We start from the raw sequence: 27,154 nt of genomic DNA on the forward strand, positions 1-27,154 counted from the left end.
TATTAATAAATTAATATTGATTATAGTTTATTATAAATTAATATAATAATTACAAGTATAAATTAAATTATTTATTTAATTAATTATAAATAATAGAATACTTAAACAAAATATATACTTTTGTAATGTCTATATACTTAATCAAATTCTTACTTTAACAATATCTTAGTTATTACTCTTAAATTACTAATTTAATACAGCATTAACAATACTTAATATAATAATTAATTTAAATAATGTAATTATTAATAAATTAAGATAAATTATAACTTAGTCTAAATTAATACAATAATTATGATTACAAAATATTAGTTTTATTAACTATAACAAAAAAATGGAAATAAAGGGGGAAGGCTGAATAGGGGAAATCAAATAAAGTGAGGGAAATCAAATGGGGCTAGTTGTTGCGAGAAGATTCGGCGTTGAGGGCACAATAGCACGGTGAACTAATAGAGAGCAAGAGACGCGAGAGATGAGGGTTGGGAACCAAAAAGGTCGAGAGAGTGAGATGTCAAAGAGCAAGAGGAGAGAGAGATCAAGGTTGGGAAGCATAGAGGAAGAAGGATAGACTGCCGAGAGAGGAGGATGCAGAGAGTGTCAAGTGAACTAGTTCATACACTTTCACTTTCATCATGTGCACACTAACGTTTTTGGGTAACTGAGAATGAAATCATTTTCCATTAGGTGCACTAACAAGGCCTAATATCTAATTTAATTTAAAAAAACAAAAATATGAAGTCAATTATCAGTTTTTAATGTAATTTAAATTTTTTATTTCAAATATTACTATATTTACTTTTATATATTTAATTAAAACAAAGAAAGAGACAGGGACTTCTCCCTCCTAGATAGGAAGGAAGAGCGAGAAGGTTAGTAGTGCCCACCTAGATAGACAGGTTGGAGGTCTTTATGCATGAAAGGGAGGAGCCTTTGCCCTTTCGTTGCCATTTAGAAGGTGAGGAATTGGGGAGTGACATCTCGGAAACCGAAACGCTTATCCGCAACCGAGATGCACGATATATATCCCGTTCATCGCCATATGTGCCGGACTAGAAGTTGGCAAATCCCGCGAGCTACACGCTCCTTTTTTCCGGCCAGTTACGTCAGTAGAGTAGAAACATTTTGGTCAGAGAGAGCGGTCAGAGAGAGCGGGTAGCGGAGTCTCTACACTGAGTCACGATCCCTTCTAGGGCTCCGTACATATATCTTTTCTCGATTCGCCGAGCTCTAGATCTCGAAATTTCCTCTAATGTTCGCCTCATTATAAATCCGTTACCGCGTCTTATAATTCGATCGGATAGAGCTGTTTTAACGTATCTATTTTAAATTTTGTCGCCGGTCGTTGACGTCTGGGAAATCCTGACTTTTCCTGGCTTGTATTCTGTCAAGCTGGAGAATTTCTTTCTGCCTTTTCGTTATTTCTTGTACGTGAGTGTGATCTGCTATAGGTGGTTAAAAGTATCGAAGCTGGAATTCCTGTCCGCGCTTAGGGAATCTAGGTTTATTTTTCTGGTGGTTGATTCGAGCAGGAGGTGGTTGAAGAATTGGGTTGCGGTTGAGTTTTCGGTTGCTGATTCGACGTCCCTTTCGACCGTTTTTTGTCATTTGATCGGGCCGTCGATTGGGCTGGTTTCGGATTTCGTTTCGACTATCCCGAGTCTCAGGGAGCGAGAAACCGCAATCTCTTGGTGTGGATTGTGCGATCTGGGATTTTGCGTGAGGTAAAACCCTAAAGAAGGTTCTTTGGAGCTGACGGAGGGGAACTGCGGGCTGTTTTTGGCTTTACTTGGTGAAGTGAAGTGCTCGAAGAAAACTAATGCCAGAAGAGGATCTGGTTGAGCTCAAATTCCGTCTTTACGATGGAACTGATATTGGCCCCATTCGGTATTCTTCAGCTTCTACGGTTGCGATGCTCAAGGAAAGGATCGTTGCTGAATGGCCACGAGGTTAGACTCGGCTCCTTCAGCCTCTCAGTTTTTTACCCCTTTACTATGGACTTAGTTGCCTGCTTGGGCTACTCTTTGATGGAATGAGTTTTATCTTCGGAATTTTGAATATGATGTGCCGCGGAAGAACTAGATAGGTGTGCCGTTAAGGGCACTGGAATTTCACTATCGTCCTTATCTATACTATTTGAAGATCATGTCTTTCGCCCTTCATATCCTATGAAAGGTTGATGATAGGTTTTTTGACTGCTGAATGGTTTATCCACTTGGTGATGTAGTCACGTTCGGTCCTTCCATATGAAACTATACTAGGTTAATGAAGGGCTTGAGAGCTCTAAATTGTCTTGTGGTTTTGGGAGCCACACGATGTAACTGTACCTATTAATTGAGCTATCCAGATTCAATGTCAAACTGTGTACCATTATGCTGCATTTAAGCTGATGTTATGTTTCTCGTTTTTTCTCAACTCCTAAAGATATTTTGATTACAACATAACTTAACTGTATGAAGATGGTCTCTGATTGGTGTGATGTCACTTTGTACAATGCAAAATAAGAAGTTTCTATCAAAGGATTCTTTTACCAGGGAATCGTGATTATTTTTGTAAACATGGGCTAAAAAAATAACTAATTTTGAGGAATATAGCCTGGGTGCATGTACTTCATTTGAAGATTACAACACACCGGTTTGTGCAGTGTGGATGGCTCTTTCTAGCAGTGCAGGTCTTACTCTGTGAAGACAATTGCAATTCTTTGTATTACAAGTGGTAGCACTTGGTATCTTACCTTCTCATTGGAGAGCCAGTCCTCAGGTCCAGGGATGGAAAAAAGGGTGTTTGGCCGCCGCACTTGCTTATCATATGATGGGCCAAGTGGTTTTGGTGTATTTTTGCACGTTCTTGCAGTTCTGAGATTACCACACGTCCATCTTATATAAATGAAGTAGCAAGTTTGTCTGATCATGGAATTGTTGAATTTTATGCTTTAATGGGAGCTAGGGAAGGTTATAAATTGCTTTTACTTTCAATTTTAACTGCAACTGCAAAATCAGTATGGATGGGGATGAACATTTATGTTGTTTCAACTTGAAAGTGCAGAATGGAAGATTTTTTAGGGAATTTTGAAGACAAATGAAGTTGGGTGTAATGGTGTTTTATCATTCCATTCAAGGTGCTATATGAGAGTTCTGTTGACCAATTGATAGATGTCTTGCCTTTTCTTTTCTTTTATGAAAAATATCTTGATGGCATAAAAATGTCTGATTCCCTACACCTTACCCAAATCCAGATGACTAAACATCGTTTCTGGAACTTCCTGAAATGATCTAGCCGTCACACTTTATGCATTATCTTGAAGACCATCGTGTCATTTGCATGCTGCTCAATCATTTTCATGTACTGTTTCATACAGGTTTGAGCGAATTTCTCATTATGACTAATCCTAATCTATCTTGTTACCTTAAGTTTTGCACAATATTAAGAATTGTCTGCAATCCTTTCATAAAATAACTTGTGTTTGTGTATAGATAAAAAAATTATGCCAAAGGCAGCCAGCGATGTGAAACTTATAAGTGCGGGAAAGATTCTGGAGAACAATAAAACAATTGCGCAGTGTAGAATACCTTTTGGTGAGCTTCCAGGAGGAGTTATTACGATGCATGTTGTTGTGCAGCCTTCTGTGGCAAAAACAAAAACAGGTACATCTAATCTCAAAGTTTAAGCAACCCCAAATTTTCTTTGCTTACTTGGAGGTAGATTCATTATCAAGAAAACACTTTCATTCTTAATTATGTGGGAAGTGTTTCAACTGTCATTCTTAATTTTTCAACATCCTTAGAATGTAAGACAGCATGAGTTAATGCTGTTCTTTGCAGAACTCGTTCTTCTATTGGTTATGGTTGGGTGCTGATTTCCATTTGACCAAGTGGGCAGTGGTTTGATCTTCTCAGCTCTTAAGTAGCTGAGTTAACCTTTGGTGCATTCTCTATCAGTGGATTGAAGATTTTTGAACCTTTAGTTATTTAATTATTTGAATTGTAATTTTCATTTTAAAGAGTTTTAGCATTTATAATCTTAGACCTTTGAAGCGTCACTTTTATCACTCTTGGTTGGGGTTATGCCAGCATTCATTGTGCTTGCATACTCAACTTGTGTTGGTTGAGTGTATGTTCTTTTTTTCTTTTTTTTGTTGAGTATATGTGTTTGTCAGATCTCTTCAGCACCAAGTAGCCGAGTAAACCTTTTCTTAACTCCATCACTAGAGCATTAAAGTCTTGTAAGTAAGGAAAGTGATTTATAATTGATGTTTAGGTAATCCTTTCTCATAAATCAAGTTTCAGTTGGGTAGGTTAGTTGTAGACACTTAAAACTTGGAACTTTCAAATTTTATAAAGAAATTAATTGTCCTATGAGTCTCATTTTCAGATTTAAAGAGATTCCTTTATTTGTGGTCTGAAAACATTTTGCCTCAGAAATGAGCTTCTCTTGAAAAGTTGTGGCATTTGAAGTCTCTGAAATGCTCTCCCAGTAATATTCATCAGTTTGTTTTGCTCTCATGTATGGAATCATAAAAATACCCCTTTTTTTGTAATAGATGCAAATAATATGAGAAGACATCAATTTAAAAAAAAAGAAAGAGAGAAGACACAATTACTATGCCCTTTTGGTCCATATATTATGTTTTTGATACCGGTTTTAAGTTTGAGATGATCAAAGTATCTCCATGCATAGAAAGAACCTCAAATTGGGACTGGTATTTTGAGTTTGAGATGATCAAAGTATCTCTGTGCATAGAAAGAACCTCGAATTGGGACTGGTTTCGAATTTGAGATGATCAAAGTATCTCCGTGCATAGAAAGAACCTCAAATTGGGACTGGTTTTGAGTTTGAGATGATCAAAATATCTTCAATCATAGAAAGAACCCTTGGAATTGAGAATTTATGTGACATCATCTCATGAATGAAATGCTGCATATAGCCTTCTTGAAAAGGTATAAAGCAATGGTATTTAGATATATGAAAACTTGAGATTTGGCAAATGCCCTTCAATCTGTTATTTATATTCATATCATTTTGACATGAGTGCACAATACTAAATACTACAGAGAAATTTATAAGAAACATGTACGTCTTGAAATTGGTTGGCAGACTGAATGTTTATTCCAAGTTGAAAATATTTCATTTAGAAATATGATGCTTATATTTTTCAAAATGCTTTCTTGTGTATTCTTGATGATTTGAAATTAGTTTCATAAACTGGTAGAAATTATTTTATTGAATGTAAAAAAAAGAAAAGATTTTCTATCAATTTTTAGGTATTTGATAGAAATTATCTTTTTCAGGTAATTTACAATGACATGAATGAGATGGTGATGATCATTAGCAAAATGTGTGGAGCCTTTGTGTTTATTCCTTTTTAAAATTTAATTGGTTTTGAAACGAGAGAAGTTGTAATGACTTTTTCTTTATATATATGTTAAAAAACAATTACAGTTTTTAAGAAAGTTCGGTTGTACATAGGTGGTTTTCTCACAATATTGTCTCTTGAACTTTGGTAGTCTACACAGCCTTATGAAAGGCTGGTTATTACATCTGTTGGTGCTCATTTATGTGAGTTGTGTTGTCCTGTAGCCTCTTGTTATGTCTTGATTCATCTTTGTTCTACCATGGCCCCCAAGTATCCTTGATGCTTTTCCTTAAGAGGAAGTTTCCTGTCAGCATGTTGCTATGGGTAACTCCCTCGTTTTTTTATTCTGAGGGTTGAAGGTCTCCTCTTTTGATAGCGTCTCTCAGATAGCAAGGTCTCTGCTATCTCTCTGCAAAACTAATTGAAATTCACCAAACAGCTTAAGAGGCATGGTATGCTATTTGTTTGACAATCTTGTGTGAAGGAGTCTTCTTTAATACAAATTCTCTGTTTTACTAATTTTCCTTCAAAACGTCGTTGGTCCTTCCTTGCATCTCCAGTCTGCTGTGCATCTCTTCTCTTTACCGACATCTATCACCAGTTTTGCCTCACCTTGGGTGTATTAACCTAATGTTGTTGATATCTGGTGTTGTTTGCCCTAAGTGCCCTGTAACAATATTCACTTCCATGTTGTGCTCCGATTCTGCTTTGTTGTGGATGCTTGTGATATTTGTCAGATGATGCTTCTACGATAGCTGGCCGCAACCAACTCTTGTAGTTGTATTTTTGTGTAGCAGGAATGCTTCTAATGCATAATGGACATTTTATCTATTTTATTTTTTAAAGGGCTATAAGAAAAGAGATACAGATGGATCCAAATACCAAGAGAGATGATATCAAGAGTTAACAAGAGATATATTTCATCTTTCCTGCTTTGGTGAATGAGTGCATGTTGTAAATTCATTATTGAAGCTTTGATTCAGTTACTCTACGGAGCTCATTAATCTAGGAAACCTTCATGTCTGAAACTTGTCAAATAAGCAAGCATCTTGGATAGTCGTCTTGACTGAGCATTTTCCATCTTATCTATTGTTGGAGTTACTGAAATCTGCGACATGTTTGTCTGTCCAAACAGAGAAAAAGGTAGACGAAATGCCAAAGAAAAGCGGCTGTGCATGCTCCATATTATAGGGTGAGTTACAGCTATCTCTGGTCGCAACTGATCTCGTCTGCACAGTTTGGTGGGGGGGGGGGGGGGGGGTTGGCATACTTGATATTAGTCACCTACTCACCTATCCCGGATACATGGGGAAACTGCCTGGGGAGAGACTTAATAATATTCAAATTCGTCTCTTTGTGTGTCGATTTGTTGGCAGGTGTCGATTTGTAAGGCTGATGTTGTTTTCATTGTTGTTATTGTTATTATAATTGTGCTAGTGTTCTTTATATAGTGAAATGTTAAAAGTCAGAGCTATTCCTACTTCCCAAGAGTACAACATTTAACTTTCTGCAGAGAAAACACAATACATTCAATTGGATTTAGCCAAATGATGGTATATTGATATTATAAACCGGCTGTTTAAATTCAACTTAGAATAATAAACTGAAGCCAGTCTGGTTATCTACAAAAAAAGAGATTTTTTATTGTTGTTATTAGGCTCTAATAACAAACAGAAGAAATGAAATCAGGCTCAACAAAGCAAAAGGAAGAAGACAACCTACTCAGCAGCGCCATGATGAAGCTGCTACTATGGCTCTGTCTTGCCACCCCAATAGCAGGCACCCCTTCTCCTCCGTCAGCCTGTACCCATCGCAGGGATACAGCCCCAGCAGAATCTTCGACTGCGTCACCGCGTTTGCGCTTAGGGGCACCCCCTGAAACCCCTTCCCTTCCACCATCTTCCTCCATTTCTCCAACTTCTCGTGCCTCTCCACCCTCTCCTCCCCCTCGCACGCCACGATGTTCTTGATCTCCTGCGCGAAGATGTACTGCTCCAGCTTCGCCCTCTCCGGGGAGTCCCCCGGGAAGGTGGCGTCCAGAGAGTCGAAAATGGCGGAATAATAGTGGAGCGCTTCGAGGAACCGACCCAGGAAGTACGGTCCGTTGTGGTTGGCTTCTTGTTCAACGAGGGTGAAGATGTTGGGCGCCTGGTCTCTGATCATGCCGATGAGGTTACCGAGAGAATGTCCAGGAACGCGGTGGAGCTGGTTCACGACGTTCACGGCGAGGGCCTCTCCGACTCTCCGGTGGAACATGTGAGGCTGGAGGTCCTGAAGCTGCTCCCCGACGGGGTGAAACTCGAAGGGTATGTGGAGGGAGTGCGCCAGCTCCCTCAGCCTCCGGCCGGTCTCCCTCACCGAATCCAGAGACGGCCCCACGCCGGTTATGCGAAGAAAAGGGGCCCCGCCCGGCCGAGCCGCTAGCGCTTGCATGAACGCGGGCCACTGGTACCCCTCCAGGATGTCCAAATCGATGATATGCACGCGCTGCTCGTCTTCAAAGGCTTCGAAGATGGCCTGGTTGGCGGTGAAGTGAGAGAATTTGATGTAGGGACAGGCCTGGTAGAGGATCTGGTAGATTTTGAGGATTTCCAGGGAGTTGGTGGGGAAGGGATTGTAGGACTTGGGAGCGGAGATGCTGGAGGAGGTTGTGAGGGTGGCTGTGAGCCTTGCGGTCAGAGCCTCCGTGAAGCAGGAGGCGACTCTCTGCATCGAGTCCCCTAATGGGCTCACGATTCGGTTGAGGTGGTGGAGGTATTTTCTTGCAGACATGTAATCCTCTTTCGCGACTGCTTCTGCGCAGGCTAGGAGGAGATGGACCAGTTGAAGGCCGCTGTCTTGTTCCTGCACGAAAGATGATTTTTATCTCCATTAACAAACAGCTTGTGTTGTTGTAACAAAAATATAACTAAAATTTTTATATATATAAAAAAAAAAGTCTCCATTGTTGAGAACAATTCTACAACACACATGGATCTGAAACCAAATTTATAAGTCATGTCAGTTAAAATTATGTTTATGCACCAGTTTTGATATTAAAATGACTAGTTTTCAGAAAATAAGAACAGATTTTTTTTAAAAGGTTTTTGTTATAATTAATGCCTATTTATCGACTTAAATTTTTATTTTAGTATCAATTAGGAAGATAAATAGTTTTGTTTTATCGATTAAAAATTTAAAACAGGTATTAGAACAAAAATCTCTGTTCCTAGTACTGAATCCGTGGGAGTATTGTACAGAATGAGTAACTGTTCTTACTCTAAACTCATCTCTTCTTCGATAATGTAGCTTCAGTAGGTGAGCAACAGACCTGTTCAGACTCGCTGGAGACGGGCCCGACCAAGCCCTGATCAACGCTTTGCTGCTGCTGCTGCTGCTGTTTCTCTTGCACTAACTGCTGTTGCAGAGAAGAGGAAGACGACGACCGCTCCATTGCCTGTGGTGCACCTGCATACGTGTTCATCTGATATACGTCACTTGCCTGGTTCATCTGCAAGCTCCCGCCGGTCCCCATCTCGCTCGCCGACCCGCAGAACCTCGAAGTAAAGGTCGGTAAGCACTCCAACACGCCCGGGACGGTCCCCGGCAACTCGAAGCTCTCCGGCGAGCATCCGACGCTTGAGTCGGAGAGTTTCATCGTGGGGTACAACGACGACCCGAAGCTGTCTCCGTTGAACTCGTCCAAGAAAGCGTCCAGGGGAGGTAACATGATGCTCTCTGGCTGCCCGAACTGTGGAGATTTGAACACTCTATGAAGAGGGCTCTGCGCCTTCCCTTTGCTGGTACCGTAAGCGCTCATTGGAGACGATATGCAGGAAGACGGCGAGCAACCCAGCAAGCTCTGCCCATGTATTCCCTGCGCGTAGCCGTAGCTGTTATTATATCCCGGGAGCTGATTCTTCTTCGGGGAAGAGATCATGTAGTCGCCTCTCTTGGGGGAAGAGATCATGAAGTCTCCTCTCTTAGGGGAAGAGATAATGAAGTCTCCTCTCTTGGGGGAAGAGATCATGAAGTCTCCTCTCTTAGGGGAAGAGATCATGAAGTCTCCTCTCTTAGGGGAGGAGACGAGGAACTCGGACCTCCTCGGGGAGGAGATCATGAAGTCAGCACCGGAGTCGAACTGGTCGGCGAACAGACTCTCCCAGATGGAATTATCCGGCGACTGCACTTCCACGTCCACGTCCACGTCTTCGAATTTGATGCTCTGGTACGAAAGCGTGGAAGGGTTCTGGTTGTTCTGATCGAATTCCGACAAGGCGGCGATGATGTTGGATTCAGAGACGGAAGCTGTCGGAGAAGTAGGGTGTGGCTTTCCAGTAGAACTCTCGCTCCTCAGCGGCTGGCTCTTCAGAGTCCCCATACTGCCACAAAGAGAGTTTATCATCTTCTTCCGATCCCTTCAACCTTGGAGAAGTCTCCGTTAATCTTCAAGATAACAAGCTCGTTAATGGCGGTAAGCTCGGAGTGAGGAAGAGGGAGAGGAAGAGGAAGAGGCATCAGGCGTGACGGTGGAGGTTGAGAGAGTGAAAGAGAAGAAGATCAAAATCACTCTCTACTGAAATCAGGATTTGTCACCTTGCATCAAATTCTTGTATATGAGGAGGGTGGGAATTTGGAGACAAAATCCCATTTCACCATTTCATTTTGGAGCTTTCCCTGCAACTCTCCTCTTCTTCATTGGATTCTTCTCTGCTGCTCACCTCTATTACGTCCAAATCCTCGATCAGTCTAGCTGTTTCTTAAGCACTTCATTTTGTCATCTTTGATGCTTTGGGCTGCACTCTTTTTATCGATAATTCAATACAAAAAGTTATTTCAAACCGATCATAATCATGTTTCGTACCGAATGATTTTTCATATTGAATCAACTCTCTTCTATATAAGCTCATACATAAGCGTTTTACATATAATATCGGATTACAAGATACTAATACGATGGTATATGGAGAGAGAAACAAGAAAGATGGGTCCCACAGATCCTTGGCCGGCCCAAAGGAGGAATTGACTCGAGGGAAAGAGTTGTAGCGAACTGAATTTTAGGGTTTCTTCGCAGGGATGAAGGGTGAGAGTGACAGATGAAATGAAGAAGGAGACAGAGGGAGAGTCTTTGGCGATGTCGTCGGATGTGGCGTCGGAGGCGCCGCCCTGCCCCCCTTGGATTTGCCAAAGGAATGTTGCACTTGGAATTCTCCTCTTTTGTGTTCTTCCACCAGGCGGCATCTTGGTTTACCTTGATCGGGACGATCACTCCCATTTGTTTTCATAATCGATGGATCATCCATCGATCAATCAGGATTTTTCCGCAGCTAAGAACTGAAATGGTCCATTGGGTCAACGGTCAAAGAATTCCTCAAGAGGGTTGACCATTTCTTCAATTGGCAAACCAACAATGGTAAATGACTGCACATGAGTTAATCGTACTTAACATACCCAGCTAAGGATTGGATGGTTCCTTCTGTACACTCTTGACAGTCGAAATACTTAGATTTTTTTTTCTTTGGAAGAAAAAAAAAATAGATTATGGATCTTATTAATTCAAATTTTTGTTTCTTCTTATTCTATTAGATTAGGGTTTCTTTGTTGGAATCTAATCTTTTATTTTTTTAAACTTTGAATTGAGCTACTCATACAAACATTTTTGTGGATTTTACATGTTGGACATAAAAAGTTTAATATTGTTAACCTCATGTCGAACATTAGTTCAGACTATGTAATCTAGTCGAATGAGTTTTTTCTTTTTCTTTGGCTAACATGACTATTCACTGTTCCGATATTGATATCTCCCTCTAAAAAACTCAGATCGGGAATTGGTTTAAAAGGTAAGAACATATATTTACTGATCTATTTTTGAACCTCTCTTGCAATCTTACATTTGCTACTTTAAATATCGATTTCTCTTTGTTAAAAACTTTGATTGCCAAAATTCTTTTTGGGTTGAAAATTAGACATGAAAAAGTTTCCATCAATATATAATTTGTAATATGAAAAATTCAGTATGGAGGTACGAACGCCAAGAAAATAATAGGTATTGGGATAGGAAAGAAAGAAAAAAGATAAAAAATACAAACCTAAACTATTAGAAATGATATATCAAAAAAATATCACATTATCTGTGTGGGTTGACTGAGTAAACTCACAAAACCTGCTCTAATACCATATTGAATTTCGTAAAAAGAAAAATATTTTACTAGTTTGTTGTAATTTGAGTAAATGGGTATCTATTTACAATAAATGAAACAAGTAGAATCCAATTACAATTCCTTATCCCAATTACACCTAAAGTTAAACACTAAAGAGATAAGTCGTAGAAGAATTGAACAATAAACATAAATAAGATTAACATAATTAAAACACTTTTAATTGAGATTCATCTATAAAACTTCCTCCTATGAGACTCCTATAAGACTCCATCATTTTAATTTGAGCTCTATGAGACTTTTTATTACAATAGTTATGTAAGAGAATGAATGATATAAATTTAGTAATACGTGTATTAATATTTGGAAGATTCTTTCCAATCACACGAGGAGAATGAAAAGGATCCATTTATCTTTTTAAACAGGTTTTAGGGTTAAATAAATATTAAGAAATAAATCATTAACTCTTAGATATTCAATTTAATTGAGTACAAATGAGGCCTTATATCGAACAATTGTGGGCATAGCATAATATGTTCGATATGTTTTAGATTTTTCGAAGAGATGTTAGGGTTCCCAATGTTGGGAAACTTGTCTCAGTTGACTTAGGATTCAACCAAGTGAACTTGAATAGGTCAAAAACTTGGTCGAGTTTTTATAGAAATCGATAAACTACAAAACATGGGAAGAAATTGACGACTAAGATTAGAGGTAGAAGATAACCAGGCTTATAATCCAACGTTCAAATTTATCATTAAAATAACACCATATTTATGGATTTTATTAACTGACCAAGTCAATCTATGAGACAATTTTTGGGTGGTTTTTACCCCGATCCAACTCGCCCAAGCTTAATTTACCAGGGTTTTCTAAATTGGACTCAGAATCCGATTAGATACATAAAAATCTGAGTCAAATCGGAATTCGCCTGTTCAGTGAAGAGATTTAACCGGAATAGAAGAATCTAAGTACTTCATTACCATTCGACTCACTGATTCCAAAACCTAGACGCAGAGAATCGAAAAACCATGGTCGCGACACGTCTTTCATCCCTGAGCCACAAACCTGCATTGAGTCTCCTGGGCTCGAATTGCGACTCATCATACATTCTCTTGTAATGACGAAAACACCCTTCATCCCTTTTTCCTTTGAAAATTAACATTTAATAAAATCAAATTAAAATAATGAAAATCAAGCATTTGATCAATTATTTAGAATTTAAAATGAGTCTAAATTGCTAATTAATTTATAATAATAATAATAATTACATAAATACTGATAATTGGAGTGGATTTGAACCTTGAATGCCCTACCGACCTTTAATTATTAGATTATTTGCAAAAAGAAATGGTACAACCGTAATAGTGGTGAAAACAAAGCCTTCTTTCACAGCCTGAACTCTCTAATATCAGTCATCGAAGAGGACCTGTAGCTCTCTGAATTTTGATACCTCAATCAACTGAAATGTTTTAAAGTTACACGACGAACGCCAATGATGGGTGATGGGTTCTTTTAATCGACAAAGTGAAATAGAAAAAAGGAATAATGCAATCTTTGAGCCTGAAAGTTTTTGCAGACTTCAGGTCGGGAAGTGCGAAATCATGGCCGCGGGGAAGGAGAAGCAGAGATATAAACAAAACAGTCGGAATTGTGGCGTGCGCTTCTGAGAAGAATGGGGAAAGAAGTGGAGGGGATAAATCGTTAATGGGTTCTTTTCTTTCTCGGAGCCAAACGTATGCACTGTTGAAACAGCAGATGGAAGTTGCAGCAAAATCCGAGGTGGGTGTGAGTCGAAATTTAGGTACCAGCTTTTACTTTTGTGGATGCATGACTCTGGGTTTTGTTTGATTCTATGATTGGAATCGTCATTTTAGTTGTTTTCTTCTTTATACGTTGTTCTATTTCATCATTTGGTTTCGTTTTGGAGGCATTCACAAAATTTTGCAACATTGAAGATTCTAGCCTGGAGTTTCATCAAAGATCTATGTTAACTTCTTAAATTTTTTAGGCGTTTCAATTTGACTTTAGTTCCTTCTTCTTTTTGGCTTTTTTCGTTTTCCTTTGATTGATTAAGTAAGAGTTCGGTAGTGCGTTCTGTAAGTAGGGAGTGAAAGTGAATTATGCAGGTAATTCACTTGAACCAGATGCTTGTCTTCTTCCTCTTTTCCTCTTCCTGCTCATCTTGCCGTTCCTCGTCCTTGTTTCCATTCCAGTTTGACCCGTCCACCAACAAGCCTTATCAATCTCTCTTTCTTCGTCTCATGGGCGCGGAGATTATGAGCTACCGAACTCCCTCTTCTGACATAGTCCCTCTTTTGGACTCCATGCGACTGCTCAAAGGACTTCGGCCACGTTTCCCTGATTAGCAAACATATTAGAAGAGAATGGAAGGGAGGAAAAAAATCAAACCCTCATGGGGATCCTCCCAGTGCTGGAAGAGCTCTCTATGCCAATCCCAGCAAATTTCTCCACTCCAAAGTCCTCATTTCTTTTCTCCACCTTATTCTCCTGGCGGTGGAATAGCTCTCTATGCCAAACCCCATTGCTTTTTGAAGGTTTTAGTTATTGGTAGTTTTTCTTCGTGTACAATGTGCAGTTCCTCAAATTATTTTGTTATATTTAATTAAATTAATATTTTATTTTATTAATTAAAAAATTAAATTAAACTATCTTAATAACGTTAAATCTATCATAATATTTCATTAATAAATTTATTCTCCATTTCCCAATCATTTTCCATTGTGCACACTAACACAATATTTTACACCCTCCTAAAAGATCAGGGCTTACTTTCGTTCATTTGTAGTTTCTGTTCTTTCCAAATAAGAACTTTTTTCTGTTACATTTTAAAATTATTGGACGTAGATTTCCACCCACTCTTTCGCAGTTTTAGGATTTCATTTACCATGCTTTGAGTTCACATTTGTTTCAGGATTATAAAGAGGCTGCCAGAATCCGGGACTCGCTAAGGTCATTTGAGGAAGAAGAGCCTGTCTTGCGCCTTCGGAGATTAATGAGAAAGGCAATCGAAGAAGAGAAATTTGAGGTTGGGATTCCTTATCCTCCTCTCTAGTTCCCCTTATTGATTCAAATTCTTGTTCTCTTTATCTTTCTTGTTTTCAATATAGCCACTTCTATCATCTAATCCTCTCTCTAGAGATAAGAATTCCTCCATTATCAGAGTTTCATACCAAAATTTTCATACCCACCTGTTTGTTCTAGTGGTGATACAGGTGCCTTCATCGCCTTAGCCCAATCAAATTTCCTGATCTAGTTCTTTGCTTGAGTAAATTGTCTTTATCTCTAAATTGGATATTATCATCAAATGTTCTTTACTGTCTTCCATTTTACAGGATGCTGCCAAATACAGAGATGAACTGAAGCAGTTGGCTCCACATGCACTTGTCAAGTGTTCCAGTGATGCCACAACCTTGGTACCTTTACAGATAGAGCTTAATGGCTTTGTTCTTGATGACCTTGTGCACTTCAATCCTTTTTCAGTTTGAGATGGACTTTTTTTTTCTTGGATGAGCTTTCTGAAAAAGAAAATAAGGGTTTTCATGACTTGTTGCATCTATGATATATCATAACTTGCATTTTCATTCACTCTCCCCAAAATTTTCTTATGCTAGAAGAACTGAGAATATCTTGTTCTTTTATCCATCTGTTTGACTGCTGCTTTGCGTGAAAGACACCTCCTTGTTAGGTATTAAGTATGAATGAGTATTCTTACTACCTTTATCCCCTTCACTTTAGTTTACAGTCAGTTGTATTATTTTAATGTGTTTCAATGTCATCCATTAGGGGATTCGCGTGGAAGTCAGGAGTGCATATATTGAAGGCCAGAGTCAGCCTTTGAAAGGGCAGTATTTTTTCTCATATCAGATAAGGATTACCAATAATTCAGATCGCCCTGTTCAACTCTTAAGGAGGCATTGGATCATAACTGATGCCAATGGGAAGACAGAGAATATATGGTTAGCACTACTCTTGTTACAGTCTTTCCCCCTTCTGCTATCCAAATTTTTTTCATCATTTTATCAGTTGTTCTTACAAGCTTCTTAAGATGGGTTATCCATTTATTTTAGGGGATTAGGTGTTATTGGAGAACAGCCGGTTATACTTCCTCGGACTGGTTTTGAGTACTCCTCTGCTTGCTCACTGGTCACTCCTAATGGAAGGATGGTAAGTTCTCAAGATGCTTCAACTTGTTAGCATAAATGAATTTTTAATACATCACGAAATTCATAATTTGTGAACAGAAATGTGAACGGTCGCTTACCTCCAGTCATGGTGATAAAATTCCGGAAAAACGAAGATTGGCTCGTCTAATAAGAGGCTCCTCGATGGAAAATCACAGGCGCCTGCTAGACCAGATTCGTAACCCTTAAACTCCTATTTTCCCAACAAAAGAGAAGAAGTTGTAACTGATGGGCAGTTACAACTGTCCTCTACCGACTACATTTAATGGAAACATAAAAGCTCTTAAAAGAAGGGTCAAACCTCTAAACGTGTCCAACACATGGGCAGTTACAATTGTCCTCTACCGACTACATCTAATGGAAACATAAAAGCTCTTAAAAGAAGGGTCAAACCTCTAAACGTGTCCAACACAACTCACTTAGTCTTCGTTTGTGTACATAAATAGATGAGGAATCTCATAAGCCACAAATTATCTCTAAGAATTGAAAATTATTTCTTTTTCTTCATTGTTTTCCTTCTTTTCTAAGATTGAGTCTCTTCATTGTTCTCCTTCTTTACCTTTGTAATTGTACTCTTATGCTGCAAGGTAGGAAGGTGATTTTGAGGTGAAGCACGTTGACAAGGTAGGGGCGTCTACTTTCAATGTTGCTATTGCTCCCTTTGTACTTTCCATCTTGGGAGATTATTCTGATCCCATCTCGCCTTGATGAGAAAGGAAAATGATTTGAAGAGCTTACGAGAATCCTACAAAAGACAGTGAAAAAGAATTCTATGTGAAAAAATGTATAGCATTTGATGGAGAAGGTTAAGAGACTCGATCTAAGAAGAGATGATTCTGAGCTAAACCCTCCTTTGTTTTTGGGTCACTGAAGATGTATAGAGGCCATCTGTGGCTGGTTTTCATAACTGGTGAGATCATGCTGTCTTGCTTGGTAAGTAGTCATGTATGAGCTGCCAATTTATTTGAGATGAAAGCTTCTTAGTTTCAGTAAAGTCCATAAGAGGATAGAAAGAATGACATATTTCCAAAAGCTTAAGATGAATGGAGCTGTTCATGAAAGCCAAGAATTTCTAAAGAAGTATCAAATTCATAGAACTGAAAAACGAAAGCCCAAGATACCTCCAGTCATGGTAGTCAGATTCCAGGAATTTCCAGAAAAAAATTGTCTAGTCTAAACCCTTGGTGAGGCTTCAAATGGAGTTGAAATCAGTACATATTTTCAGGATATTGGAAGATTGAATATTTCCACCTTTAAAATTTTTTAATACTTATATTTAATTTTATTAAATAAGAGAAATTTGGTAGAACCATAGACTCGTAACTCAAAACGAGTCAACCCATATTTTTGAGTTATTCCCCATGATTCACCTCGAGTTTAGCCTTTGGACTCATGTGACTCCCCCGGTGTTGAATTTTGAAAGCCTGAGTTGGAATTTTCTTTTTAAATTTAAATATATTTTTCATATTTGCGGTTAAAGTTAAAATAGAATATTTACAAAAATGTTTGAAGTCGTCTTCTCGTACAAATGCTCGATTAAACTGATACTACAGCAGCTGTAATTTTCCCTCATCAGTGGTTGAGATTGAAGGATCAGAACGGGCCCACCGGATGTCGTCGGATTGCCTGCCACCTTCAGACGCTTTCTCTATGGTCTCGGTCTTCCTCTCCGTGCCCGTTATCCGTCTTCTTCTTATCTTCCAAGCCAAGCAATTACGGGAAGCCATGGCTGCGGTCTCAGGAGTCGGCCTCTCATGGGGATCGAAGGTCTCTCCGTCGCGGTCTTCGAATCCTTCTTCTCGTCGTCGGGTCTGCTCTAAAGTGAGGATGGCACTTTCTGTCGATGAGAAGAAGTTCACGCTTCAGAAATCTGAGGAGATTTTCAATGCGGCAAAGGTTTTACCTCAGTTTCTTTTTTCTCTTATTCTTTTGAGCTTACCTTGGATCTTTTGAAGCTTTACGTGTGTTGGTGTTGGGTTTGTTATTCCATTTAGTCAAGATGGTCTTCTGATAACGAGTTTTCCGGTGAATTGGTAGTAAATTGGGTTTTGTTTCCTTGGTAAAATTGTGATAACTGTTTAAATGTACTGAAGTGCTTTCAAGTTAGCTTTTCTAGTGCAAAAAAATGGTCTTTTGCATGATTTTGTGGAGTCTTTGTTTCTTCATGACTGGATGGTTTTAGGTCTTGAGACTGGGAAACGCCTTTTTTCCTTAAATTGGCTAATTTAGTGCGTTTAGATGAAAGTTCGAATTCATTAGTAATAGTTACGAAACTTCGACTGCTTTTTTTGGAGGTTGTGAGGACACATTCAATATCTGCTACTGCGAGGGTGACTCTAAGCCCCATTATAGATCTATTCCTGTGGTAATTTGAGGTGGTCGTGCTTTCTGGATTTTTTTTGTAATCTAGCTCAATTTCTGCATGAAATCTTTGTTACAAGTGGAGCTTCCAATGTTAAACTGTTAAATGGCATATCCTTTTTGGCAAGGAGAAGATTGTTCAGCCTGATATTAAGTGAAAAACGAATGTTGACTTTCAATTGCTTTAAAGATGCTTTGATGTTGTTAATAACTATCAAGAGTTAAGCAAGTGAGAAATTACACGATCGGAGAAAGATACAGTCTTTATATATCACAGAAGAGAATGTTAAGTTCCTTAATATAATTAGGTATAGAAAATTTATCAAAAAAAAAAAAAAATTAGGTATAGAAATGACTGCACCTGCGGCTCACATGAAATGAACATTGGCAAAGGAAATTTCAATAGATTATTTACATGTCAAAGCAGATATTTGCTTGTAAAATGCAGTTCGTGTTTACTTTCTGGTGTATTGGAGGTGAAAAGCATATATAATTCCAGATTTGGAAGTGTAATGAGTCTTTGAAAATAGTGGTTTATCTCTGCTTTCATACCATGTTTAGTAGGTGCTGGTAGACAGTTAATTTTTTTGAAAGTTATTTTGTCTTTGAATCTTCCTCATCAAGGCCTTTCAGGGTGTTCATATGCTTTCCGGTAAAGTGTCACCTTACTTTTTACATTATATCATCATTGTTATTAAATAGTCTCCTTAGCACTTTACATTGTTAGCTGCAGTACTTTTTCTCCCATTCAATTTTTTTTTTTTACTTCCATTCATGAAAATATTATCAGTTTAGTGTCAGTCGTTTCAGCATAGTGTATGTAGCTTCCAAGGTAAGGTTGTAGCGACTTCAAATGTCTGTTTCTCTTGTATCTCATGGAACCATTTATTGTGTTAGGATTTGATGCCTGGAGGTGTGAATTCCCCTGTCCGTGCCTTCAAGTCTGTTGGTGGGCAGCCTATTGTGTTTGACTCTGTAAAGGGCTCTCATGCTTGGGATGTAGACGGAAATGAGTATATCGATTATGTTGGTTCTTGGGGCCCGGCAATCATTGGCCATGCTGATGATGAGGTACTGATCCTATTTTTTTAGGTCAATATTAAGCATTAGATTTTTAGGGAATAAGTCCCAGATGTTGATTATGATTCAAGGAAGATAATACCTTTGGAGTATCTTATCTGCAGGTCATTGCAGCCCTAAGTGCAACCTTGAAAAAAGGAACAAGCTTCGGTGCCCCATGTTTGCTAGAGAATGTACTTGCTGAGATGGTGATCTCAGCTGTTCCTAGTATTGAAATGGTTCGATTTGTCAACTCGGGGACTGAAGCTTGCATGGCAGTCTTACGTCTGGCCAGAGCCTTCACTGGCCGCGAAAAGATTATCAAGTTTGAGGGCTGCTATCATGGTCATGCAGATCCCTTTCTAGTCAAAGCTGGAAGTGGGGTTGCTACTCTCGGCCTCCCTGACTCACCTGGTGTTCCCAAAGCTGCCACATACGAAACACTAATCTCGCCTTACAATGATATTGCAACTGTAGAGAATCTTTTTGAGGCCAACAAAGGCGAGATTTCAGCTGTTATTCTTGAACCTGTTGTAGGAAATGCCGGCTTCATCACTCCAAAGCCTGACTTCCTAAATGCTCTCCGCAAGATAACCAAAGATAATGGCTCTCTCCTTATCTTTGATGAAGTGATGACAGGGTTCCGTCTGGCTTATGGTGGTGCTCAGGAGTATTTTGGTATTACCCCTGACCTAACAACACTTGGCAAAATCATTGGTGGAGGTCTACCTGTAGGTGCCTATGGTGGAAGACGGGATATTATGGAGATGGTTGCTCCTGCCGGGCCCATGTACCAGGCAGGGACCTTGAGTGGAAACCCCTTAGCGATGACGGCTGGAATTCACACTGTAAAACGAATAAAGCAGCCTGGGACTTATGAGTACTTAGACAAGATCACTAAAGCACTTATTGATGGGATTCTGGAGGCTGGAAAAAGTGCTGGGCATGCAATGTGTGGCGGGTATATAAGTGGAATGTTTGGTTTCTTTTTCACAGAAGGTCCTGTCTACAATTTTACAGATGCAAAAAAAAGTGATACTGCAAAATTTGGAAGGTTCCACAGGGGAATGTTGGAACAGGGGGTTTACTTGGCCCCTTCACAGTTTGAGGCAGGATTTACAAGCTTGGCACATACGATGGAAGACATTGAACAGACCGTAGCTGCTGCAGATACAGTATTCCGGAAGATCTAGTCGAATCAGCTCTAGATATTTTTCTTCTCTTTGTGACTTTTTCCTTCCAATACTGCTCTCTTTTTTATAGCTGTTCACTGCATAGTTGTGTTATTTAGTGCGGAGCTTTTCTGTAGGAATTATGTGTGCCTGTCATGCTTCCTCTTTTGTAATCTAGATGAGGAGATGTATTTTCCTGAGCAAATGACTTCTTTTATCTCAATGCAGTTTTTTTTTTTTAATTGTTAAATAGTTTGATTGACATGAAAGGTTCGCTTTAAGTAAATTGACAGCAGTCATTTTAACTGAAAAGGGAGAATAAACGAAAGTCAGTTTTGGTTTCCAATTCACCTGTGTTATATGACATTTGGGGAGTTAAGAGGTATGGAAGAACAGTAGCTATTCACATCTTTTCCTGATCTTACAGCTTTGTCATTGTGCACGCTAAGCATGAACTGAGCTGGTTTTGGAATTATAATTGCAGCCCAAAGATGTCCCATCTCATCCAAGTGTGTCTTTGGTGTCATGTTGGGTCTTTGATTTAGTTCCTGCTTAAGGAGTTGCGTGCCACTTTAATGTTTTATGTTTTTTTATTAGCTTAGCAAGGTACATGTAGTCACAACTTTCTTGGATAATCAGACTGTTCCGGAATGCATATCATCATCATTAATAATGCGAAATATTTTTGCACAAAAATGCTAAGATATCCTTTTACATTTTGCAAAATCTCATGATTTCCCAAGTATTCACGCCCCTGCAACTTTCTTGCAAAAACATGAAAGTACTCTTCTTCTTCACTGTAGTCTTCACTAATCATGGCTGCTGTGTCTGGGGGCAATTAGGTGGTGATGGAGGGAGAAAAGGGAACCAAGTTCTAGGGTCTAGCAGAGAGAAGTGAGGTGGGGGTGGTGGCGATGGTGGAGTGAAAATTGAGGGGAGTGGGGGTAGCGGAGGAAATGGGAAGGGCAAGGATGGTGGCTTTGGTAAGAAAGGTATCGGGGGAAATGGGAAAGGCAAGGGAGGCAAAGGTGGAAACTGAGGAAAAGGAGGCAAAGGCAGGGAAGGCCAAGGTGGCAGAGGAAAACCAAATGGTGGAAAAAAGGGTAAAAGGAATTCCGAGGAATTCAAAGATCTTGCCAACATCTCTTCTTTGTAAGCTCCACATACTGCAAGATTTCTCTTGTGTGGCCTGTAATTCAGTGCATTTAAGCTGTAGATGCAAAGATGAGCTTGTTTGGATATGGTTGCCATTTGCTTCGTCGATCCCTTCAGACCCGGAGTATTACATGATGAGGCAGAACTTTGAACAACCGTTGCTCGGCAGATTGATTCTATCAGTTTCCCTTCTTGGCATTCAAATTCTTCAAAAGATGGAATCTCAAACTTATACATTCCATATTTGTCTGTTGTTTTGTTCAGAGACAAAGAAATCTGTTCTGCTTTTGATGAGTTTGCTTTGAATTTGCACTCTATTCGCACTCTAACACCTGCAAAAGATGTAAAAGCAGAGCCATTCTTCAATCTCTCTCCTCACTATCCAGGAATCTGAATCGAAACTGGGCACTTACAGGTTATGAGCTTTACCTGGTAAGAAGTAGCTGTGCCTAGAGAAGCTGTTGTTGGAGCATGTATCACAATAAACAGTCCCCGCAACAGTTATTTTTGAAATGGGTTTTTGCTCTTTAGCAGCACAGAGCCAGGCAGCAAACGGAAGATTTAGCAGGACAAGAAGGATACTGATTTTCATGGCTGTTTTTGGAGTTGAGAGATGCTTCTGGAGGTGCTTGAGCAGTATCCCTAAAGGGGATTACTCGATGGTACTGCCCTATCTTAAGAGAAACTGGAATCTTTATAGGCCTAACAGAAGAACCCGTGAGTTGTTAATTACTATTAAAAAAGTAATTTCTCAGGATTGAGAAGCTCTTCTTCTACACATGAAACAAAGACATGTGAAGACCTCTTTGGCAGCACATAAGATTCCCAGATCTGAATCACGGGAGGGATGATTGATCAGCAGGCATTCTGTCGATGTTCTGAGGAGCTAAAAGGACCCTTGAAGGACACAAGAGGTGACTTCCATGGAACTGGATTTTTTGTCCTCTTTACTTTTTAAAGCTTGATATCTTAATCAGCTACGGAAAAGAATCTCAGAAATGTTGTTTTGGGGGTGAAATTAGACCCGGAGCAGCTTGCCTCCAGAATAGAGAAAGTAAGGAGAGCCAAAGTGAATGTATTTTTCTGATTTGGGCTTCTCTATTTATTGAATATATGTGAGCCTTCTTCTAGTTCTTAGATAATTTCATCTAGACTCTTAAACACTGTTTCGTCATTCTCTATTCTATTTTTCTTTTTTCATTGGCCTCCTTCATTTTAGTACCCTTATTAGTGTTAAGTTGTGGAGCCTAATTAACACGTAGATCATCAGTTGTTAGGGTTGCACTAGTTTTCTCTTTATGTTTGGGGGTGCTGTTGTTAGGGTTTATTATCGAGGAAGATCATCAGTTGCAGATAAGAGAGGTTAGAGAAAAATACAAGTGTGTGCGATTTCTATTGTAAACTATTTCATCTTCATAGTGGATTACTGCAGTGGCAGAAAACATAACGTAGTCTCACCCTGAGGCGAACTTGTATAAATTTTGTATTCTTCGTATTTGTTTTTTTTTTCTTTCAGCGATTATTATTGCTTTTGTTAGTATTGAATTAGTGCATCAAATTCTTAACAATAAGTTGTTTTTCTTCTTCTTATATATAATCTTTAAATGAGATGCATTGATTTTAAAGTCTAGTTCCATCTCATTTGTTTCCCACCAGTGAGAACCCCATGTGATACACGGGAGAAAAAATAAAAATATCAGATCCCAGTGAGACTCCTAGTAAGAAATAAACATGGAGTGTTGATTTCTAGGGACAAGACATGAATGTAAAAGATCTCAAGGGAAAAAGAGGAGAAGAATTCTAGTTTTTGGGAGAGAAAAGAGAAAAAACCAAATGAGAGAAGGAATAGGAAAAAAAAAAGGTATATGAACGAATTTGAGCCAAGAGAAAGAGGTTTAATGCTTTACCTCATGCCTTTAGGCTATATTTATAGATGTGTGAAGTAGTTTATAATGACTACGATACACCAGTTACATGCTTTAAAAGGAAAAAGACATGGATATACACCAATTTATATAATTACAATTTTATGCCATTTCTATGAAAGTTCTCCTGATTTAATAGTCATGCCACCTTTACACAAGTAGGTTACAGAATCTAACCTAAGAAAAAACACAATAACACAAACAACAAACATTGAACAAAGCAACAAATGCATAGTGGAAAGATACATACAATAGAAAAAAATATTAGAGCACATTTTTGTGTAAAAAAGACAAATGACAAATGCAAAAAGTGAGTGTAAACATTTTTGTGTGAGTGGGGAAATGACATGAGGCTTGTCTATGTTACGCCTGAGACTGAGCATCTTTGCCTATATATACTCCCTTTGAATTGCCCTAATCGCTCAGTCTCTCGTTTCATTCCTTGCCGCCCTCGCCCTCGCCCTCGCCCTCGGCTGAGCGCCGAATGCAATACCGAACCCGAGGTTCCGCACGCCGTCGACGCACTTCAGCTCTCCTCCCCCTCGCTTCTCTTTTCCTTCCGTGGACCTTAGCCATGGCGGCTAACCGGCACTCCCTAACGGAAAGTCCCACAAGCGAACGTCGGACCTTCACTCTCCAGCCTTCATTTCTCTTTTCTCTCGGCTGAGCAGCGCTCCCGAACTCAAAGTTCTTTTGTTCTGATCTCTCATTTCTGTATTACTATCTAATTTTTTTTTCTGTTATTTATATTTCTGTCCTCTCCTATTTATATAGAGACTCTATATGTGCTCTTAGACCTCCATGTTCTCTTGTCTCTTCTCATTCTAAGTCATGGATACCAGAACTATTATTCAGCATTCGTAGGTTTTAGATGTTTCTAGTTTTGTTTCTATGCACGGTGCACCCCGGGCTCGTCCGAGTCTACTGTGACGATTGGAGCCCCATTGCGCGTGCAAAATTGATTTGCCGTTCAGTGTTGCAGTTTAGTTCATGATTCCGAACTGATCTGTGTCAAAGTAACGGCGACATCACTTCTCATTTGTGATTTTAGTTTTATTTTTTCTTATGTTTTGCCTCTCACTTTTCGCTTTTTGTGATTTCATGACTCAAAGAGCAGTCATGTAGGCACAAATGGAAAACGGTGGTCTTCACGTGGAGTCTCTGTTGTTTATTTCTTTTGTCTCTAAAACCATCCGCCATGGGTAACTGTATAGTATTCAAATTTCTAACTTATTAGTTGACTTTTTAGTTTCAGAATCGGCTCCCATTATTTCGTTCCTTTGTTCTTTCAGAGTTTGCTTATTATACTAGTTCGATGTTTGATAGCTTTTTGAAATTGGCAATGATTACAACTTATCCGCGCTTCTGAGGATGATATGATGAAAATAGAGAATGGTTGAATTTTTTGATATGAGCCAATTATCAACTATGCTTCTCTTTGTTAGATGTTGTCTGCTCGAGAATAATTATCATTTTTTAAATTGCTTCTCTTTCCTAATACTTTTATTTCCATCTCCACTTAGTTTTGTTAGCTTCCTTAGTTTATTTTTCATGGCTGTGATGATTCTTATCTAGCTTAAATGCCAGTTCTGCTTCAGAATATTCATGATCGATCAAGCTGATTGTATCTGAGCCATCCGTAAAGTTCTCTTGGCTTGCACTTTACAATGCATGGAAACAATTCGATCTTCTTGTATATATTATATCGATCTAATATTCCATTTGGGCACTGAGAACAAGAGTTATACAATGTTTTTAATTTTGTGACTGTGTTAAATCACATTGTTTATATATTAAATTCGGTAATAATTAAGAAGCTTCTTTGTGGTTGATATGCTGTTTTTTTTTTCTGAGACAGTAATTACTATATTTTGTTTTCAAATCAGTATTTTTTGTAGTTACCTATGTCTGGATATAGATGGTTACAGAGTTCTCGTTATTCTAAGAAGAGTCTATTTAGAATTGCTATGTTCATTTGAGATTATTTATACGTGTGAAACTGATTAGACTGTATTTATGATAATTAATTTCTATGGTTTTTCTTGGCTTCTCTTACCTTTGAAGACTTTCCCCAACTGTTGAGATGTGGATGGTTCCAAGTCTCTGTTATTGCAGGGAGAACCTACTTTGGAGCTGCTGCATTCATATGAGATTATGGGATCCGTCTGAGGTAAACTAGAGTGTAGTCATTTTAAAACTTTCCTATTCCTTCTATGATATATTTTGGCTTCTATTGCTTACTGAGGTAATCTCATTTGCAGGATTTTCTCGTTTTTTTATTCATGAATTTCAACTTTCAACTTGAAGAGTGAAATCTATTTTTCATCTTAAACATGAGTTCGTCCGAGTTTAACTATCCTCTTACTCCTTTAAATAAAATGGGTCTGAGAGGTTGAAAAACTCGCATAGTGTGTGTTGTCATCAGCTTCTATTCCCGCCCTAATGAGATTGGAGTTAAATAACAGCACTACATTTGTATGACAATGTCGTTCTAATTGACCTATAGAACTGGATTGTTGCTGTGCATGAAATTACATTTTATTTATTAATTTACTCCTATATTGGTGACTTTTAGATTCTGCATGACAAAAGGACTAGATTTGTCTAGCTTTTTTAGCACAGAATCTTGCAAGCTATGAGCGGTTTGTAGGATGCAGTGCTGTGTTATGTTATGTGTATTGTATCAGTGTAAGTTGGAAGGTATAACAATCTTTGTGGGAAATGTTGTCAACTTTTGCATGACTACTACAACTGAGCATTTTTGGCTTTAGAGATCGCTAGTTTTTGTTTTAAGCACATGCACCCCGGGCTCGTCCGAATGTACAGTGACGATTGCAGCCCCATTGCGTGTGCAAAATTGATTTGCCGTTCAGTGTTGCAGTTTAGTTCGTGATTTGGAATGGCTGATCTGTGTCAAAGCAACGGAGACATCACTTATCATTCAAATTTTTTCTCGTCTTGCCCTCTCTTTTAGAATTTTGTGATTTCTCTTTCGAATTTTTTCACATGTAACCTTCGTTGATTCTTTGTTTATAGTTTCAGAAATGCCTTAAGCTCTCTAGGCATTTGTTTATTATTTTAGTTGAATGTTCAATTACTTTTTGAAATTGGCCTTAAGTTTTGTTGTATTATTGTTTCAGAATCGCCCTACCTTTTTGTGCCTTTGCTCTTTCTGAGTTAGTTTATTATAGTTCAATTTTAATAGCTTTTGGAAATTTGAGATGATTACTACACGTACGCTTCTGGCATGCCTAAGATGTAAAAAGATAAAATGGGTGAATTTCTTTATATTTTTCATGTTTTAAAGATTCTTATACTGCATAAATGTTGTTTCTTATCTATCGGTTAGGTTCTACAATGTTAGGTTGTTTTTTTAACTATGTTAGATCACGTTGTTTATACATGAAACTTGACTATAGTCAAGTAGTTTGTTAATGGTTTTTATATCGTTTTCTCTTAAACTATAAATACTATATTTTGTTTTCAAATCAGTATTTTCTGTTGTTACCTGTGTTTGGACATTTGCTGATGAAGATCTATCTAAATTCTTGAGGTGTAGATGGTTCCAAGTCCTTGTTATTGCAGGAAGAACCTACTTGGAGTCGCTGCATACATATGAGATTAATGGTTCCATCTGATGCAATTACACTGTTCTTTTTAAGAAATTCTTATGCTTTTTCTTTCTTGACTTCTTTTGTCTATGAAGATTTATCACCAATCGTCGAGGTGTAGATGGTTCCATTTGTAAATACATTCTTGTGTTTTGTATATAAAGTTCCCTTGGCTAGAGCCT

At 38.6% G+C, this 27,154-nt stretch overlaps 5 protein-coding genes and 7 non-coding genes across 13 annotated transcripts; 10 read left to right on the top strand and 2 right to left on the bottom strand.

Annotated features, from left to right (window-relative positions):
* Positions 1-1,029: 1,029 nt before the first annotated feature.
* On the top strand, positions 1,030-6,908 carry LOC137962377 (membrane-anchored ubiquitin-fold protein 3-like). Its single transcript, XM_068809206.1, has 3 exons — positions 1,030-1,946; positions 3,471-3,641; positions 6,486-6,908. Exons 1-3 carry the CDS (start codon positions 1,817-1,819, stop codon positions 6,539-6,541), a joined length of 357 nt encoding a protein of 118 aa, XP_068665307.1. The 5' UTR covers positions 1,030-1,816; the 3' UTR covers positions 6,542-6,908.
* Positions 6,909-6,977: 69 nt separating this feature from the next.
* On the bottom strand, positions 6,978-9,710 carry LOC137962158 (GRAS family protein RAM1-like). The gene is made up of 2 exons (XM_068808887.1): positions 8,661-9,710; positions 6,978-8,194 (listed from the first exon to the last, which is right to left on the bottom strand). The coding sequence occupies exons 1-2, from the start codon at positions 9,708-9,710 to the stop codon at positions 7,073-7,075; spliced, it is 2,172 nt and encodes a 723-aa protein (XP_068664988.1). The 3' UTR covers positions 6,978-7,072.
* Positions 9,711-12,940: 3,230 nt separating this feature from the next.
* On the top strand, positions 12,941-16,657 carry LOC137962557 (uncharacterized). Of its 2 annotated transcripts, none has more exons than XM_068809493.1 (6): positions 12,941-13,266; positions 14,420-14,533; positions 14,841-14,921; positions 15,292-15,464; positions 15,576-15,672; positions 16,281-16,657. In XM_068809493.1, exons 1-6 carry the CDS (start codon positions 13,033-13,035, stop codon positions 16,395-16,397), a joined length of 816 nt encoding a protein of 271 aa, XP_068665594.1. In that variant the 5' UTR covers positions 12,941-13,032; the 3' UTR covers positions 16,398-16,657. The 2 variants fall into 2 exon arrangements, with proteins under 2 accessions (XP_068665594.1, XP_068665595.1); XM_068809494.1 differs by having other exon boundaries at positions 16,277-16,372.
* A 668-nt stretch (positions 16,658-17,325) lies between these two features.
* Positions 17,326-20,523, top strand: LOC137962556 (glutamate-1-semialdehyde 2,1-aminomutase 2, chloroplastic-like). Its single transcript, XM_068809492.1, has 3 exons — positions 17,326-17,585; positions 18,948-19,121; positions 19,235-20,523. Exons 1-3 carry the CDS (start codon positions 17,340-17,342, stop codon positions 20,300-20,302), a joined length of 1,488 nt encoding a protein of 495 aa, XP_068665593.1. The 5' UTR covers positions 17,326-17,339; the 3' UTR covers positions 20,303-20,523.
* A 473-nt stretch (positions 20,524-20,996) lies between these two features.
* On the bottom strand, positions 20,997-22,089 carry LOC137963868 (leucine-rich repeat extensin-like protein 3). Its single transcript, XM_068811086.1, has 2 exons — positions 21,866-22,089; positions 20,997-21,768 (listed from the first exon to the last, which is right to left on the bottom strand). The coding sequence occupies exons 1-2, from the start codon at positions 22,026-22,028 to the stop codon at positions 21,095-21,097; spliced, it is 837 nt and encodes a 278-aa protein (XP_068667187.1). The 5' UTR covers positions 22,029-22,089; the 3' UTR covers positions 20,997-21,094.
* A 2,163-nt stretch (positions 22,090-24,252) lies between these two features.
* LOC137964395 (small nucleolar RNA snoR134) lies at positions 24,253-24,392 on the top strand. The gene has a single exon (XR_011115591.1). It is a non-coding gene; the product is annotated as a small nucleolar RNA snoR134 (small nucleolar RNA).
* A 306-nt stretch (positions 24,393-24,698) lies between these two features.
* On the top strand, positions 24,699-24,779 carry LOC137964392 (small nucleolar RNA U36a). Its single transcript, XR_011115588.1, has one exon. It is a non-coding gene; the product is annotated as a small nucleolar RNA U36a (small nucleolar RNA).
* A 131-nt stretch (positions 24,780-24,910) lies between these two features.
* Positions 24,911-25,000, top strand: LOC137964379 (small nucleolar RNA Z223). Its single transcript, XR_011115575.1, has one exon. It is a non-coding gene; the product is annotated as a small nucleolar RNA Z223 (small nucleolar RNA).
* Positions 25,001-25,415: 415 nt separating this feature from the next.
* Positions 25,416-25,533, top strand: LOC137964383 (small nucleolar RNA Z278). Its single transcript, XR_011115580.1, has one exon. It is a non-coding gene; the product is annotated as a small nucleolar RNA Z278 (small nucleolar RNA).
* Positions 25,534-25,729: 196 nt separating this feature from the next.
* LOC137964391 (small nucleolar RNA snoR97) lies at positions 25,730-25,836 on the top strand. The gene has a single exon (XR_011115587.1). It is a non-coding gene; the product is annotated as a small nucleolar RNA snoR97 (small nucleolar RNA).
* A 316-nt stretch (positions 25,837-26,152) lies between these two features.
* LOC137964396 (small nucleolar RNA snoR134) lies at positions 26,153-26,294 on the top strand. Its single transcript, XR_011115592.1, has one exon. It is a non-coding gene; the product is annotated as a small nucleolar RNA snoR134 (small nucleolar RNA).
* Positions 26,295-26,885: 591 nt separating this feature from the next.
* LOC137964382 (small nucleolar RNA Z278) lies at positions 26,886-27,002 on the top strand. The gene has a single exon (XR_011115579.1). It is a non-coding gene; the product is annotated as a small nucleolar RNA Z278 (small nucleolar RNA).
* The last annotated feature ends 152 nt before the right edge of the window (positions 27,003-27,154 follow it).

The sequence above is a fragment of the Aristolochia californica genome, unplaced genomic scaffold, assembly GCF_029961685.1.
Source record: "Aristolochia californica isolate CCGP_79_NKW_82.1479 unplaced genomic scaffold, dmAriCali1.0.hap1 SCAF_4, whole genome shotgun sequence".
Lineage (NCBI taxonomy): Eukaryota > Viridiplantae > Streptophyta > Magnoliopsida > Piperales > Aristolochiaceae > Aristolochia > Aristolochia californica.